An 18,071-nucleotide genomic window follows, 5' to 3' on the forward strand; every position below is an offset into this window, starting at 1 on the left:
ATGTGCATATTGAATAGCCGGAATCCCCAGTGTTAAAGTCAGTGTCATAAAAGCGACATTTTATCTTTTTGAGGTTGGGTTCTGCCAGCTCTTTTTTTCTCCTTTTTTTTTTTTTCCTCAGTTACCTTTTTCGATTCTTTCCCAGCGGTATTCCTTGTGTTTTTGCAAGGCGTATCCTGTTTTTCCTGCCTTTTCCCCTGTGGTTTTACCTCACTAACTCTAGCTGACATACATCGTAATGCTGGCCTGGCAGAGCGGATATGTCCGACACACAGGTTAAATAAACACAGTGGGAACCAGGAATTCTTTCTTGAATTGTCTCCGTCGTTCCGTAACCTGCACCTAATCACTCTCCCAAAAGGAAATCTGCTCCTTGACCTTATGTTGGTCATAACCTGCGTTTCCTACAGGACCTTAAACATAAACCCACAACTTTGTAAGGATCCAGTTCTGTCCTCTGGGAATGTATTTAAAATTCATGTGGAAGAGGGTGAAATGACACATCAGAGGAAACTCATGATTGTAAGTTAGATTTATAATGAAACAAGCAAAACATAATGAATACAATGTTATGCTCTCAAATTAAGCTTTGCACAGGTCATTGGAACACATTTTCCCTAAAGGAGTAGTGAATTACTTCTTCTTCTGTTGACTTATCAGTCCCCCACCACTAGTGTCAACATACAATACGTACCCCCACCCTTCATTTTGTTACCCTTTCAGATAGAATCAGTTGCACGTCAACTCAGCATCTGGTGCAGCTGCCCTTTCTGCAGCCTGTGTGTGTGTGTGTGTGTGTGTGTGTGTGTTTGGTAACATGTGGATTATGTTAGAGGGCCCTGCCTCGGAGTAAGTGTGAGGTTAATCGCTAACCTGTCAGAGCAGTCCTTTTGCATCACCCCTCCTGCATTAGCAGAATAGAACCTCCCACCGTCGCCTTACTTCTCTATCTCTCAGATCTTTGACCTCCCCCTCAGTTAATCACCCCCTCTCTTCTCCTCAAGCTCCTATACCTCCTTGCAGCCACAATTATGTCTTGGGTGTCCCTCTCTTTAGCTTTTCCCTGCCTGTGGAAGATGTATCATCTGCATCTTTGTTACACACTTTCTTTCCCCTGCATCCTTTGTTTACCCCTCCTGCGTTCTCACATTGTTAATTTGTAGTCTCGCTCAGCTCTTAAGTCGTGCCAAAGCAATTATGGTGGAACATGAGGAGAACGTGTCATCCTGTTTGTGCGTTAACTGAATCTCTACGTGCCTCGCCACGAATGAATAACGAGTACGGGTTCAGAAGAATCCGGTGTTTAGGTAGTTAAAGGGAAACATCTCGTATCTCTTCATCCGTCCTCTTTCGTCTCCCTCCTCTAGGTTCACAGTAACAACCGCCACACTCAGGGCGTGCGGGTCTTTAGCAAGGTAGAGTGTCTTTTCAAGCCCGGCATCCTCCAGCCCTGGTCCCCCGAGCTCACCCTGCCTGTGCCCCTCGAGGATCTGAAAGACCCCTCATCCAGACCCATCTCCCTCCCGCTGGGTGGCCGGCCGGCTCAGATCCTCCGCTGCAAATTCTACTTTGCTGACCGCTGGCTCCTGATCAGCGAGATATCCTTCCTCTCTGGTAGGAAATGGGATTTTGTGAGATGTGTATTTCTGTGGCTCTGACAGGCAGTTTTTCCTCTGGAATGGCTTTATGCCACACATATTTTATAAGCTATGTCCAGCGCTGCCCTGGAGGTTCATTTGGCTTTGCCCAAACAGCAGCTGAATATAGATGGCTGCCACCAGGAGATAACCGAAGAGGATTGTTGTACTATGTGTGTATATCCAATCAGTATTCTTGAAATTCTTAAAGTAAAAGTCAAAAGGGATTTGAGTGAAATGTGTTACTGTGAGAGAAGCACAAAGCTTTTGTACTCCGTTTGCTTTTAGTTGATTTGAGGTATCAAGGCAGAATATATATGAACATAAAAAATAATGCTGATATCCACAAAAAGCCTTTACAGGGTAAACTGTTGATTTATTCTTTATATCCTCTTTTCTACAGATAGAAATGCACCCACGCAGCAAACTTAAAGGGGATTATATATTTTCTGTCAACACAGGATTCATTTGTATCTGTTTGGAAGTCAGATGGAGGACTCTGCTGATGCTCTCCATCTCAGATTGCCGTAACTAATCAGTCAGTTTTGGCAGATTAAGAATCAGCAAAGTACCCTGTAATCACATCATATTCAGCTGAAATGAATTCACCCTGCAGTGATCTGGCATGCCGGCTACCATGTCGCTAAATCTCACAGCTGATGTTGCTATTGGATGGGCAGTTATTTTGGGTTGCCACGGTAACACCGCAATACAAAATTCTTAAGATTAGTCACGTTGTTATATAAAACGTGATGCATTTTCATTAAACTGTCGCCCCCGCTCTTTTCTCTACATCCAGAGCCCTTTCAGGAGGATGCTACGGGGAAGGATTTCTTTCCCACAAAGATTCCCACCACCATCTCCACTCATCCTCCCGTCAACCCCACTTCCTCCTCTCCCACGCCGAGCCACGGCTCCTCCAACACCACTGCCGGCCCATATGGTGAGTCCTGCTGTTCCTCCTCCTCGTCTTCATCCCCCTCCTCTCCACCTCCACATGCCCTTTTATTTGCTCTCTTCCTTTCCACCTGCCGCTCTTTCTAGTGGTCTCCTTTCGTCACCCACATCGCTGATTCATCTGATCTCTCCCCTCACCGCCTCTCGCCTCTGTGCCCGTCTATTTGTCTGCGGTTGTGATGAGTGTGAGCATGTCGGCAGCGTGTCTAAGCCATGTGTCTAAAGTGGAGTTGCAGGGAGTGCCAAAGGAGGCCCATGTCTCACCAGCCGCCCTCTTCATCACAAGCTCGTCCTTTGGCCTTGAGCCAAAGTATTTGCTGGATGCTTATCTTATAGATGTCTTTTTACTTAAAGGAAAGGAGAAATCTGGATTCATATTTTAGGTCAAATGTGTGAATGAGATATTCCCGAGAATATGATCTTCTCAATCTGGCTTTTTTAAAGTTGGGGTGAACATTTACTGATTTAGATTTACATGGTGGGGAAAAATCAAAACGACTTGCCTTCCTCTCTTATCCATCCCTCTTCTGAGGCTTTACCTCCTTTCTTCTTACACATTCCTCCTTTTTCCATCCCTCGCTCCACCAGAACCCCCCACCACCACCTCCTCCTTCCTGATGGACACCACTGGTAACTGGACGCTGTCAGGTGAGAGAGCAGAAAACGAAACAATAGACAGCGCAGGTAAACCCAGGGGCGGCAGCTAACTCCATCTGCATTGGCTCTCCTCGAGCATCTTAAAACCGTCTCGCTACTCTGTTGAATTTATAACGGGCGAGGGATTGCAGGGCCGGGCTTTGGCATTGGGCTCTGTCCCCCGAGTTTGAAGATGTACAGCTGTAGGAAAATCACTAACACAGCTAAATGGGATCATATTTATTCCAATAACAACTCGGCTTCCTGCGGTGTCACAAACTGCATGTTCTTTTTTTGTGTAAACTGTTCTACACAGCTAAACATCAATACCCTGGAAATGGTTTTCTATGGCGTGTGTGTGCTGCTTTGTCCTCGTTACCGGCTGTTGTCGAACGGCTTTGTTTGGGTTTATTCATGAGCCGCATGGTGTTTAACTGACTGGGAGAGAGGAAGCGGTTGTTTTCTGTTGTGACAACGTGGAGGCTTGTAAATGTGTGTGTGTGTGTGTGTGTGTGTGTGTGTGTGTGTGTGTGTGTGTGTGTGTGCTATTAGGTGTGTGTGTGTGTGTTTATGTATAAACCTGAACTCACGTTATGTGTGTCACTTTATTGTAATATATATATTTTTTTTAAGCTGAGGGTCTACAGCGTTTTTTTTAGGACATTGTCCTCACTGACTAGTAAGCATATGCGTTGGCTAGTTTAAATTATTTAAAAATATTAATGCCATGGACCCTCGACCAACACAAACCATCACTTATTCTGCTAAAGTTCTTTTAAGATTTCAGTTCCTTTCTTCATTCAAATATCATACCACACCACACTTGACCTTCAAGGGGATTTTTCTTGTCGGGATCCTTCGGATTAATATTTAACTATGTGCCGAAGCAAATCAGAGCTCTCATTCTGTTCACAAAGCAGGGGGGCGATTAGAAGCACAGACAGTCTTCATCGGATGGTTAATGAACCTGATGAAACAATGTCTGTGTGTGTTACTGCACCGAAATAGCCGATGCTCACAGACCACAACAACTCATTAAATCATGCCAGCATGTTAACACGTGGTAAAATAGACAGTGTTGCATAGTGATCTATGCACATCTCATCGGATCTACAAATAATAGCAGGTTGTCGACATCCAAGCTGGTACCCACAGAAGACTGAACATGTCCACCTGTTTTCCCCCTAAAGATGCCGAATTTGGTGCCAGCACTCCAAGGGCGGGCCTTCCCGTAGTCAAAGATGACCGCAGTAATACAGCTATTCTGATTGGCTGCCTGGTGGGCATCATCCTTCTACTGCTGGCTGTCATAGCGGTCATTCTGTGGAGGCAGTACTGGAAAAAGATACTTGGCAAGGTGAGTCAACATGCAATGTGTTCATTCATTATTTTTCTTCAGCGCCGTGAGTTCTCTTCTGTCCACAGTCCAAAAACAAGCAGCTTTGGTTAATTGTTGACTCTCGGGGCCCCGTTCAGACCTGGCAACCTTGAGTTGCTTGGCAAACTCGCCACCCATCAAGGGATAAGCTGTTAAAGATAATTAATGGATGTAACCGGTGAAGATTTGGTTTTAATAGGCAAACCTTTGGACCGTCTATCTCTTGAGGTTTATGTTACCAGCCAGGTACAATAGATGTAAAAGAAGTGTCGGTTTCTGGAAAAGCACAACGCAATGTGATGGTTATTCTGGATAACCCATAGATCTTTCATTGTAACTACTTTTATAGAATAACCCTGAGTGAGAAAATGTTCGCTTGTGTTATTTCGCTGATGGGTTTCTTTGGAACCGAAGAAAATGATTGACAGGCTGGGATAACGACTCCAGTGGTACTCTGCCAAACGCAGGATCTCTAACTGCATGTAAATTGTTCAAGATTATGGGCCAATTCCGCAGTTTAATCACCTTCTGCTTTAGGAATCCAAACAATACATTTACCCTCAGTGCCAGTTAATCATATACAGGTTGAGTCAAAAAGAGAAGAAGCGTTGAGAGGAAGTTTGGGGTTTTCCTGAGAGGTGTAGGTACTGATAAGTAGCATATTCTCATAAATCTATCCATGATAGTATAAGAACTGGGTGTTTTTGCAGGACTGTTACAGTAGGCCGCGTTGGTTTTACCTTGTTGAACCCAATAAACTGGCAAATGAGCCCATATTACCAGCACCTCGTACTTCCTGCATCACCCGGGAATCCTCTGCCCTCCCAGGCCCAGGGAAGCCTATCCAGTGATGAGCTGCGGGTTCACCTGTCGGTCCCCTCGGACAACGTGGTCATCAACAACACACACAGCTACTCCAGCCGCTACCAGCGCATCCACACGTTCCCCGACGACCGCGACCACGACCGAGAGGGAGATGGAGAGTATCAGGAGCCCAGCGCGCTGCTCCGGCCGAGGGATCCCAGAGACAGCACAGGTTAGTTTCAAACACGCATATTCAACCTTCTGGAGTCCGTTTATGGATGAGACGGGTTTGTTTGTTACAGTTGGAGCTTAGTGGTTTAGTTTGGAGAAATCCTATTTAGTTTAGCAGCAGGATGTGGAACATGGAGTATTACCATCAACATGCATATGTATGTAGACAGAGACTCTTCTTTGGTCAGCCAAACACAATGAATGAGGATTCAGTGAAAAGATGAAAGAAACAATGAAACTTCCATGCATTATAGAATAGAAACTCCCACAAATATGTACGTGGTTTGCAAAGACTTTCTCGTTTGCTTGCCGTGTCTGCGTTTCATTTGATATATCATATCGTATATATCTATCAACAAACTCGAAAAAGGGAGCTACACAGGAGAGTGAATACGGCATCAAGAAACGATGTTGTGACATTATTGTGTTGCGTGTACGCCTCACCAAACAAAAGTAAGTCAAACCAAACACGGCGAGAGGAAGAGTGCCTCCATAAAGATGCACCGCGCACAGGGAAACACAAAAGGGCTATTGTTCTGAGAAAAAAGGGAAGAAAAAGAAAAGCGGGAGGAGAAAAAGCATTCCTTCGCTTGCGTTGCACCACCGGAGGTCTGCGCGCCGTCTTTACGAGGCGCCTGTGTGAGTTTGAAATAACACGAAAAACAAACATCATTTCATCCACTGTTGCTTGTTATGTTTGCTGGAGTTGTGTTAACTTTGCCTGTCCTCGCTTTACTCATCCGTTCCGTGCTCCATGTGTCCGTGCAACCCCTCCTCCTTCCCTCCCACCATGATGGACATGCTGACCGTGTCATGCTAATGGTTGTCATTGGATTGCCCCCCCCCCTACCACGGCCCCTGCGTTGCACCGCGCCTGGCTTGTGTGTCTGTGTGGTTATGTGTGTGTGTGTGTGTGTGTGCTCTCCCAGCCTTGCTGTTAAACAACCCAGCCTACCACCTGCTCCTGTCAGATCACAGAAACGGCTCGAGACCCGTAGTCGTCCCCAACACCTCTGAGCCCCAGCAAAAGAGCCTCAATGTGGCCCAGGGTAAGAGACCTCAGACTGGGCCCACGCGGTCAGAAAGGGGGGAGGGAGGGGCGGCCCTTCCCGTCCTGTCCCCTTCCCCCTGCCTACCTTTTCAGGGTGGGGGCTTTTAGAAGTGCTCTCAGTCAGAGATGCTTCTGGGAAATGATGATGACGGGCCTTTTGCATGTGCTTGACCGTCATCATCCCTCCGGTTACTCACATAGTTAGTCACTCTGGTTCACTCACCGCTCTAAATAACTTTAATAAAAGGTTGTAAAAATAAATGTTTTGCCATTTGGGGAACTTTACTCGTTTTCAAACTTGCCCAGTTAATAACAAACTCACAGACGCCTTATTGTTTAGCCAGCGTAGGTCTGTTAATGTTTGACTGTAACTTTGTGTGGTCTTTGCTGACGTATCTCAACAAGTGTCGAGCGAGTCAACATGAAATCTGGTACCGGTGCCCAGTAGATAAATCTGTTGATTTCTTTATCCACCATTTGCATTTAATTTGTTATACTGCAAAACTAGTGCAGGGCTTTGTACTGCGTTTAGTGCTAATGAGAACATGTTAACATGCTTACATGTTGTCACTACTTTAAACAAATGGACATTACCTCAGATGTTGTGTTCCAAGTGTGACACGCGCTGGACAAACAACGTTTGTCCAATATTTGAATGAATACGTAATGGATCTTATCTGTTACATTACCGTGGAGTATTCCTTTTTGTGGCTGTCTGCATTATAATTTGAACAAAGTGGAAACAACTTGGTATTCAGCCACATTCCTCACAGGTCTTTGACTTGGGGGAAATGTCAGACTTGTTGAAGCTGAACGTGTTTGTTGCACCTTTTTTGTCAAATTAAGGCTTGAAATTGGGTTTCAAGAAAACAGAATATACCAATGCAATGTCCCAGAAAAGACTAATCCATCAGTTCTTTTGTGATGTGGATACCAGCTATGGGATCACAGACATTCGGGGAATTGGGCGACATAAATATTAATAATGGGCACTGCAGATCACCAACTGGGCCATCCATCTCTCTAAGCCGCTGTATGTTGTCTTTTTATTTGTTGTTACAGTAATATGTACGTTTAATCCCGTTTATAGGATAATAAACAATAAAACATAATTCTCTAAATCATAGATTTATATTTTCTATAAAATCCAAACTATCCGTTTTTATAACCAGTTGGTGATAGCAAGTGATTCTCTCTAACAAATCCTTTCAAAGCAAAACAAAGCTGTTTTTAATCACACCATTTAATCCACCCCGCCTGTCTCTTCCTTCAGCCTGTTGTTTGGACATGGAGAAAGGTTTCCCCCCGACTCAGGAGGAGCCTCCTCCCTATCCCGGCTCCCCTCCGTACCCCTCCCTGTCGCCCCCCGTTTCTCCCCCACTGCCTCCCAGCGTGCCTCACTACGCTGAGGCCGACATCGTGAGCCTGCAGGGTGTCAGCGGCAACAACACCTACGCCGTTCCTGCCTTGGCCTCCTCCAGCCCTGGGGCCGACGGCGCCGCGCTCCCGGAGCTGCCGCGGCAATTTCTCGTCTTCAAAGAGAAGCTGGGCGAGGGGCAGTTTGGAGAAGTGAGGAATGAGATGTGCTCGTTTGGTTTGTGTGAACGAAGGGTTGGTTGTGCTTTTAACTGCCTCTATTTATTCGTTTAAAGGTTCACCTGTGTGAAATCGAGAACCCTCAGGACCTTTCCAACCTGGAGTTTCCCTTTAACGTGAGGAAAGGTCGCCCTCTTCTGGTCGCAGTGAAGATCCTGCGCCCGGACGCCTCTAAGAATGCCAGGTCCGTGACCAGTTCAAATTCATCCATCGCCATGATTTAATTAAGGATTTATAGTTTATAATTAGAGCCTCGGATGTTTTTCAGAAAGCCAATTAATACCAATGATTTCCTCCAAATGTATGCGGCACAGTAATTGTTTTTTATTTGTACGCGGCAGTGTTGGAATTCTGGAACATTAGGATGTATGTTTACAGATGTGTGATGTGAGGTTTTCTAGATGTCTGACTCGAGTCACCAGCTGCGTGCTCACTTTGGCTCTCGGCCCTTTTTGCACCGGGCGTATAAAGCTACTTTTTCATGTGAGCAACTCAAACATATTGAGCTGCAAAACAAATCGATGCGGTACACAAGCCGCCCAGAGCCGCAGGCGTTTCTTCATTTTGTTTTTTATTTTTATTTTTCCCATAAGACCTCAAATTTGCATATTTCAGTCTTTCATCTTTACTGTGCGATAGCCATTCACCCTGGTTCCTTCCTCGTCATGGTAGGAACGACTTCCTGAAAGAGGTGAAGATCCTGTCTCGCCTGAAGGACCCGAACATCATCCGTCTGCTGGGAGTGTGTGTGAGCAGTGATCCTCTCTGTATGGTCACCGAGTACATGGAATGTGGAGACCTGAACCAGTACCTGTCCCACCGAGTGCTTCTGGACAAGACGGGACCTTCTCATAACACCCCGACCATCAGGTAAACCAGAAATGTCACGCGTATATATTCTGATTTAGAAGAACGCCGAGACAGCTTTGAATTGATTTGGTTATTATATTCCCCCACCCCAGTTACCCGGCCCTCATCTCCATGGCCAGCCAGATCGCGTCAGGAATGATGTTCCTCTCCTCGCTCAACTTTGTGCACCGGGATCTGGCCACACGGAACTGCCTGGTCGGGGGCGAGAAGGGAGATAGCGGAGAGGACGAGGGCGGCGAGCGTCACATCAAGATAGCGGACTTTGGCATGAGCAGGAACTTGTACGCAGGAGACTACTACAGGATCCAGGGCCGAGCTGTGCTGCCAATCCGCTGGATGGCCTGGGAGTGTATACTCATGGTGAGAGGACGGGAACGTGTGAGGTCAACCGTGGAAAATAATACAACAATATATTTAGTTGATTTAATTTTGAGTAAGAAAAATCAATTTGTATTAAAATCCATGTGAGCTTTTTAAAAATATTGTCCGCAGGAGAATAACTTGGATACCGATGGAGATTTTGATGTTAAAGATGATCACGTCTATCCGTGTGGTTGTATGTTCTCAGGGTAAGTTCACCACGGCCAGCGACGTGTGGGCGTTCGGGGTCACTCTGTGGGAGATGCTGAGCGTTTGTCAGGAGCAGCCGTACTCCAACCTCACAGATGAACAAGTCATTGACAACGCTGGGGAGTTCTTCAGAGACCAGGGCAGACAGGTACAACACGTCTGCTATTATTCAGATAATAACATGCTGTTCTTCATTTTCTTAGAAGTTTTCACATTGCGTTCATAACGTCAGGCATGCTACTGACTCCCACCTCTGTGGAGGCTCATAATGATATCCGTGGCCCTCTGCTGGCTGGGCTGAAGGCTCTCTGAAGAGACACGGTTTCCAACAAGAAGTGCAATTATTAATGATGAATATGATGAAATAAAGCTCAATATAAGTTCTTGTAAGAGTTGAAAGCCCACCAGTTTTCTTTTTATTTCTAAATCTGACAAGATATTTAAAATAAAAAGGCTTATGAATCCTCCTAACGCCGGCGTCGCTCCCTCCCCCTTGTCTTGCAGGTGTATCTGAACAAGCCGGCTGTGTGTCCTCAAGGTCTCTACGAGCTCATGTTGAGCTGCTGGAACAGAGACTGCAAGCTCCGCCCGTCCTTTGCAGACATCCACTCCTTTCTTACCGACGATGCCATGAACATGGTGTAGAGGGAGAGAAACGGGAGCAAAGAGCAAGGGGGGGGGACGCGTCGTACGTTTCTGCATCCTTGCTACAGGGGTGGAAGGTGTGGTGGAGGTGCCTCATATCGGAGGCAGATGGTTGCTTGCTTTTATATTTGTAGTCTCTTTGGGTAGTTGGGGCTGAGACGCCGCTGGTTCGGTTAATTTTCCAGATCAGACCCCTAACCCTAAAAGTAAAACTAACCAAGGATCTAAGCTAGATTTCACTGGTGATGGGTGCAGTCTGCATAGGAACTTTCTCTCCTCTCAGATACTTTATTGCAAGAGGGCCGGGTTACTGAGTGCTGAAACGTCGACATAAAATGCTTCAAATACAACCATAGGAAGCTAGGACATGACTTTTATGTAACCAACAAACAAATGCTTCATGCAGGGTAACGGGTGACTGTGCATATGCCACAAAAACCTGTTTGAGCAGCACACCTATTGTTCAGACATGAAAGTGGACGCGCAGGGATTGTCTTAGTATTTATTGTATGTATCGCCTAATGTGCACATTGTAGTCTAAATCAGTAAGATTGCTTCATGCAAAAAATGACGTAGCCAAATGGCTATGTAAAGATTTTCGCACATGGCTGATTGATCAGAGCTCACCATCGTTCATTGACCCTTCGACAAGCTTCTAGCTCGACCCCCAAACGCGTACACGGTGACCTTCATCCAATGCCACAACTCCCAAGTTATTGCGTACTAATGTGAAATGATGTGGACCAGACAACAGCAGCAATTACATCTGGTGTTAACCACCCAACCCCCCCCCCCCCCCCCCCCCCACCGTAGTCAAAAGGTCGAACCCATCTCTGAACGTAATCTTTGAGCCACAGAGAGTTGACCGTTCCCTGGTGCACTTCAAGTGAAACCGCCACAGAAGAGGAGGCTCTGCCGCCGCCGCCCACAAACTGGAACGACTTTCCCAAGCAGAGAGACGTTACTGCGGCAGAGGCCAGGACATCCGCCTGCTAGGGTCTCTGCAACCCAGAAACAAAGGATGGACGAAAGAAATTCCACAGCTGCACTTTAAATCCTACATGCACGTCCCTGACCGTGCTGGAACTCCTCTCTGTCTGATGCGATTCCTGTCAATGTGGATTTGAATGCATTTCACCTGCAGTGATTTCAGTTTTATACCAATGGAGATCAAAACTTTGTTAAATCCTCTCACGACGCCAAACCATGTGATGTAAATTATTATTTAAAAAAGTGGAATGGCACCCTCGATTCATCTCATTTCATGTGGACTTTTTTGTTCAGTCGAGTCAATCTGTGCTCATCCAAATGCATGAGCGTACTATACAAACCCACTGTTAATGAATAACAGTTCTCAATACTCTAATTCTGGGATATCGGACATTGGTGTGAATCTCAACATCAACTGCTGCATTTTCGCATGTTGGTACATCAAGCTGTGGTATAATCGATATGATGTACCTTACTGATTGTATAGCACTGTAAATCAGTCCCGAGGTGATCAAGATTATCAAGTAATACCCGTTTACTGATTGCCATTTGAGTCATTTTTGATACACTGTAGTTCACCTAAACCCATATTTTTATATATATATACTTTATGTACTTAGGCACTCCTTGATGTCTGATTTTGTCCTTTGTCTTTGAGGTTGAGAAAACTAGTTTGTACATACTTTAAGGACAGAATTGTAGTTTCCTTTACTAATATATGGAAAACTCTTTAACATTTGGGGTCTTCTGTATCTCTGTAGAACGCTTGATGCCATGGTAATTCAATGTCTATTTTTGTAGATGTTTTAATAAACTTAACCTTTTCAAATAAAATGAGAACGAATTGCTGCAGGGCTTTGACCTTTTGGTCAAAAGAATCTTCCAGTATTTCTCTTCAGGGAGGCCCTGAAATTTTGATCAGTGGTCTACAAACCAGATAAATCAAATTCACAATATCAAACTAATGTCCCAGATACTCCCATTTGATGAGGAGATTAGCTTTTCTTGACAGATTTAGGATATTTGTTTATTCATATTCTGTTGATCTTAATCTGGAGTTGGTAGTCTTAAACATAAAATAAATACACAAACGTGTTACAGTGATTAAAACTTTACTTTGAACATTTCACTACAGATACATCTTGTACACAACTTTAAAGCTATGTCATTGTCAACTTCAGAGTACAGACATGCAACGATACATTGTAAGGATAGTAAGAGATTAGTCACAACAAGAAACACAAGAGACTGATTTGGCTTTCATCTACGGCCGTCTCTACTGACGCACCATGGCTTAGGATCAGTTGGATGTGAGGAAGAGTTCCCTGACAGAAAAGTGTATTAGCCTTAATTAAGAAAGTAGACTCGATAGTCGTGGTTTGACCAGGCACTTGGCGATAACAAAATGCATATGGCTTGACAGCTGCAAAACTTTCCTCTCAAGAGTGGAAAAAAAAGTGTTAGTCAACACCTTCCAGTAGGAAAGCACTCAAATATTTCGAAAACTATAACTCACAATCACATAATAGAACACCGTTTAAAAAGGAACAAACTCCAAACTATCTCCCAGATGTCAGTTCAAACTTCAGACAGCAAGCGCATTGAAGCAGCAGGCATGCAAGGTCCTCCTTAACTCTTTCCTAATGAAGGCCAAGACTCCTGAAGATACTGCAGCAAAGACCTTTTCTCACGTTGGACTTTCACTCTGTTCAACATGAACTCCCTGCCGGTCGTTCCCACCGAACACTTCCTTCCCCTTCGTTCTGAAACAGGAAAGAAAATCCTTCCACTTATATTATTTTTGGGGCCAGTAACTACAAACAAGAATGAACGTGAAGCGCGAGTCCAGCAACAATTTGCCCACAAACAAAACTATGAGGTTAGTGTGATAAAATATGCTCAGCACCATTTAATAACTTGAAAAGGCACACAACTACAGCCAACCCTTCCTACAATAAAAGTAAAAATAAAAAGCATGCCGGTTGATTCATTAAATCCCCATGCAGAGAAATTGAGGCTGGTTAGTTTTAATTTAAATTACCCTCTCACGGTATAAAACGTTCTACTTTTGATATTTTGTGTCCTGGTAAAACAAGCCGCTTCATCAATATTTCTATCCCTCGCAGCTATTTTTTGCTGTCATCTACAGCAGTAAGCACAACCGCTCAGAGCAGGAACAGGAGAAGGAACCACATGACTGAGAACAAAAACTCCCCTTTAGCGAGAGGAAGGACCTGAAAGAGGGACACACAAGTGAAACATGCATGCACAGAGACGAGCAGACAAGACTACGGCGCTGCTGTGGTTATAGGCACGTGGGGGGGGATGTGAAGCTCCGGGTCGGCGACACGTCTCCTGGTTACTTCCACTCTCGGACCCGTCTTACATCACGAGGCCGGGCGTTCCTACAACCTGCTGAGTCAACGGGAGACGATTACTTTCCTCCTCCCGCCGCGGCCGCGAAGGCTTGAGTCGTACTTTCACCCGTAGTTTTTCCCCTCCGGCTCACCTGGGATATGCGGACTCCGGTGAGTTTCTCCACGGCGGCCGGCAGCCTGGTCATGATGTCCAGCACCTCCCCGGTGAGTTTGGACGCTCCCACCTCTGCGCCGCCACTCGACACCATAGTGATCTTCTTAGCCTCCATCAGTGGCCTGCTGATCTCCTCCGCCATCTGCAGGGCGAGAAGTAACGGAGGTATTAAGGCAGAGCGCGCGGGATTTTGAAAGAACAATGCGGAGAACATTTGAATCAATCCAACGTAACGGCAACTTTTGTGAAAGCGCGGCCGTACAAATGGCCATCGGGGAGGGGGGGGGGGGGGGGGGGTGATTCTCCCCATCGATTCATCCATGAGTGTCAGACCTACCAGGGGCAGTTTCTCCAGCAGCATGTCCACCATGGCTCCGTCTTTGTACTGCAGGAAGGCTTCTGCTTTCTTGGCCATCTGCTCTGCCTCAGCGCGGCCCTTCGCCTCAACGGCAAAAGCCTCCGCGTCGCCCCTCATCTACGCAGACACGCGCGTCAATGTACAGGTTTCATATCCAAATAGAAAATGTAGATGTAAATGTACAGGAGCGGGAGAGCAGAAATGACACAGCGTATTTTACAAAAAACGGAAAACAAAAGCCAGCACTCACTTTGATGCTCTCAGCCTCTGCTTCAGCCTCCATGATAAGCTGCAGGCTGCCAGGGGTAAGGAGAGGAGACTTATTTAATTCCCTTAAGTAATATAATTATGTACTTCTCAGTACTGTTCAAATGTTGGATGCTGTGTTGAAACAGTATCAGGGCTCTTGGACTGACCGGTGTGCCTCAGCCAGTCTCTCCAGTCGGTATTTCTCCGCTTCAGCCGGCTTCTTAACTTTGGCATCCAGCTCCTTTTCCTTACGGATGATCTCCTGCTCCTGCAACGCAATCTGCTGTGTACGCTCCACCACCTGAACCTGCATCGTCTCTTCCTCAATGCGCTGCTTAGTCTTGGCCACCTGACGAAGGAAGAAGAGGACAAAGAAAACACTAGTGAGCCTTCAAAAGCCGAAAAGTAATCAGGCGTCATCTACAACCTGGATCGGTCCTACTAGTACAAACTCAGCAAGTCGGTCATAAGAAAACGTGTGGACGTGTTGTGCACTGCCCAGGCAGACACAATTTCCACAGCACAACAAAGAAATATCAAACTTCAGGCAGTTGGCCCTTGAAGATGAGGTCTTGAACGATACCTGGAGCTGATAGGCCATTTCTGACTCGGCCTTCTTAGTGTTGACCTCAACGTCGTAGGCGGCCTTTTTCAGCTCGTAGTCTCTCTGGGCTTTCGCCATCTCGATCTCATTCTTGTACTGAGCGGAAACCTTCTCCTGCATCGCGTGGGCCTCCTGTGTGGATCATGACGCAGGATGGACACCAATGAACTTCGGTACTCTTTTCAAACTACAAAATGATCTTCATTTTTCAGATTGTCCTTATGAGCACGTAGGAAGAATGACAGGAAGGAAGCAGCTTTTACCCTCATGACAGAATCCCGTTTGTACTGCGCCTCTCCGATCCGGGCATCCTTCTGTACCTGGGCTGTTCTGGCTTTACCCAGAGAGTGGAGGTAGTCCTGTGAGAGGGACGCAGAGGACGCAAACAGCGACAGTCAGCGAGAAGACGACGCATCGCGAGCAGTAAGAGGATGGTAGTGCATTTAGCAAATGAAAACAAGATGGTTTGGTTACACAACGATGGGCCAATTCTCCCAGCGAGTCAATATAACCACTTGAGTGCATTACTGTTGCAGAGGAAATCATGTGACGCTAAAAGCTTACGACTTCAGATTCCCGCTGCTCCAGTACATAGTGTGGTGTTTTGAACATTTGATTCTTTGCCATTGGAAAAAAATTAATGGACAGGAAGTACCTGATCATCGTGAACATCTTTCAGCGTGTAGCTGACGACGCCTATTCCCATGTTGACCAGATCAGAGGAGGCCACTTTAAAGACCTGCTCAGAGAACTTCTTACGGTCCTGATAGATCTCCTGTACACGAGAAGAGATATGGTCATGGCTGTTTGTGGGCCTTCACTTTGTGGATGAGCAATTGATGAGTCCTGAACATCACAATCCTTTGTGGATGGACAAGGTCAGAACACAAACCTCCACAGTCAAATGGGCGATGATGGCTCTCTGGTGTCCCTCGAGTGTTTCTAGAGCAATCTGGGCAATCTCAGCCTCAGACTTGCCCATGAACATTTGACAGGCAGTGGCCAACATCTCTTTGTTCTGGCCCTGGATCTTCACCTGGATGAAAACAGGAAATGGACACGTGCAAAGGCAAGTAGCAGGTCAGACACTAAATACAAATACAGTATTATCTAGGTTTTTATTTGTAATTTCTGTTGACAGGTGTAACTTTTAAATAAGCAGCTGATCATCTTCCCTGCCTTTTGGTGTGTATTCAAAATAATGTATTATTAAATATATATATATATATATATATATATATATATATATATATATATATATATATATACACACACATACATATATACATACATACACACACACGCTATTTTTTGTGGAAAGCAGCATGTTGACTCAATCGAATAAAAGTGGTAGTATTTTCACTTTTTAAAGTATACCTGTGCGATGCCAGTGACGGAGATGGGGACCCCATGACGTGTGTACACTTTGTCACTTTTCACATTCAGAGTCAGGGTGTTGAGCGCAATTCTGAGAAGAGAAGGCGTTTGATGAGATATAATAACAAAAAAGACCAAGAACAAAAAGGCACACTAAAAGAGAGAAAGAGGAAATAAAGTCAAGTATTATCTACAATAAAAACAAAGCAGCTCGGTAATGGATACAGATATCAGCATATACATCTTTGATCAACATCCATTTTGTGAGCTGCCCACTGAATAAAATCCCAAAGAAGTGAGAGATGGAAATTGAAAAAAAGAATCACCTCTGGATCTTCTGAATACACGGGAGGACGAACACTCTGCCTCCAGCAATCATTAGAGGAGGAGAACGGCCAAAGCCTGTAGAGGAGAAAACATGACACAGGTCACGTGATGATTAGATCACATGACACAAGTTTACTTGTAAACTGTAAACACAACTTATTTTATCACAGGATTATGCCTCAAAAGAGTGCCGTGCCTTTCTGAACATTTGTAATAATATTACATCATCATCATTAAATATATCAAGAATCAACATTCTGTGTTGTTGTGAGTTATAATCATAAGTTGTAGGCAGACGTTATTGAGGCATCTTACCGGACACCACCATGGCTTCATTGGGTCCACATGTGTAAAACATGTTGATTTCTGATTTGAGACAACGACAAAAAGAGCAAGACTGTCAAAGTATGGACAGTATGGAAGTCCGTGTTTTCTTAAAAATGTCAACATGGGCATATGGGATGTAACATATTTGGGGGAAATGGAAAAAGCAATATATTAGAAACATAAAACAAGAAAGATGGATTACAAAGGACATAAACTTGCACCACTGCTTTGGTTGTGCAACAGTAAAATATACTATTTTCTGTGTTAAATGCATTTTAAATATAAGTCACTACAATATTGACTGATATTGACCGTGCCTTTTTAAATATATTTCGGATTATTTAGCTAGTAGTAAAAAAATAATCAGTGTAATAGTAACACGCAGGTAAAAACGGAAACGTCTCTGCCAATCATCCAAGCCAAACCCTCAATGGAGCTTCTAGCGTTGCCTTCGCTGTCAAATAACAGAAAAAATACGGGCCGTGACTCGAAATAAAAACCTCGTAGATGTATTATAACGAATGCAGAACCGAATAACGAATGCAGAAGAAGGCTAATGCGCATGCTAACGTTAGGAAGCTCACGTAAAGGCAAAGGAGTCAGGTCTTGGTCGATAACGTCACAAACGCTTGGACTGTGGAAAACAATCCCCACATCTGACATTAATCACTACGACTGAACCGTGTTACAAATCACAGCGATCGCCCTGTTCAACTTACCGATAGTGCGTCACCACAAGAAAAGATCTTTTTAAAAAAAAAAGAGTAGATCGACGCAGCGACGATCAAACACTAAACCGTTTCCCGTCAACTGAAATTGCAAAAATGTCTGAGAAGAGGGACGTGTGCAGTGACCACGCCCATCGTCACGACTCAAGGTCGGCTGTTAGTCGCCACCTAGTGGTTGGCTGTGATAACTGCACTATATATCCA

At 45.0% G+C, this 18,071-nt stretch overlaps 2 protein-coding genes across 16 annotated transcripts in view; one reads left to right on the plus strand and one right to left on the minus strand.

Annotated features, from left to right (window-relative positions):
- The window catches only part of ddr1 (discoidin domain receptor tyrosine kinase 1), a 30,687-nt gene extending 18,488 nt beyond the window's left edge, over positions 1–12,199 (plus strand). For 5 of the 14 annotated variants that reach the window (XM_040165694.2, XM_040165695.2, XM_040165692.2 and 2 more), the window contains 12 exons: positions 1,368–1,614; positions 2,437–2,580; positions 3,183–3,242; positions 4,421–4,587; positions 5,437–5,644; positions 6,573–6,692; positions 7,968–8,263; positions 8,347–8,474; positions 8,963–9,160; positions 9,253–9,520; positions 9,729–9,878; positions 10,235–12,199. In XM_040165694.2, coding sequence (XP_040021628.1) covers positions 1,368–1,614; positions 2,437–2,580; positions 3,183–3,242; positions 4,421–4,587; positions 5,437–5,644; positions 6,573–6,692; positions 7,968–8,263; positions 8,347–8,474; positions 8,963–9,160; positions 9,253–9,520; positions 9,729–9,878; positions 10,235–10,375 — 2,127 coding nt within the window. In that variant the 3' untranslated portion in view covers positions 10,376–12,199. The remainder of the gene's footprint in view (positions 1–1,367; positions 1,615–2,436; positions 2,581–3,182; positions 3,243–4,420; positions 4,588–5,436; positions 5,645–6,572; positions 6,693–7,967; positions 8,264–8,346; positions 8,475–8,962; positions 9,161–9,252; positions 9,521–9,728; positions 9,879–10,234) is intronic. The other 9 variants (XM_078095002.1, XM_078095004.1, XM_078095003.1 and 6 more) reach the window with 4 other exon arrangements.
- A 261-nt stretch (positions 12,200–12,460) lies between these two features.
- On the minus strand, positions 12,461–18,035 carry flot1b (flotillin 1b). 2 transcript variants are annotated; one of them, XM_040165803.2, is made up of 13 exons: positions 17,859–18,035; positions 17,128–17,178; positions 16,812–16,887; positions 16,486–16,576; positions 16,001–16,144; positions 15,764–15,883; positions 15,372–15,467; positions 15,088–15,240; positions 14,672–14,853; positions 14,506–14,551; positions 14,235–14,372; positions 13,875–14,039; positions 12,461–13,780 (listed from the first exon to the last, which is right to left on the minus strand). In XM_040165803.2, exons 2-13 carry the CDS (start codon positions 17,168–17,170, stop codon positions 13,748–13,750), a joined length of 1,287 nt encoding a protein of 428 aa, XP_040021737.1. In that variant the 5' UTR covers positions 17,171–17,178; positions 17,859–18,035; the 3' UTR covers positions 12,461–13,747. The 2 variants fall into 2 exon arrangements, with proteins under 2 accessions (XP_040021737.1, XP_040021738.1); XM_040165804.2 differs by having other exon boundaries at positions 12,461–13,777; positions 17,859–18,031.
- Positions 18,036–18,071: the final 36 nt, after the last annotated feature.

Source organism: Gasterosteus aculeatus, chromosome 20 (assembly GCF_964276395.1).
Source record: "Gasterosteus aculeatus chromosome 20, fGasAcu3.hap1.1, whole genome shotgun sequence".
NCBI classification, from domain to species: domain Eukaryota; kingdom Metazoa; phylum Chordata; class Actinopteri; order Perciformes; family Gasterosteidae; genus Gasterosteus; species Gasterosteus aculeatus.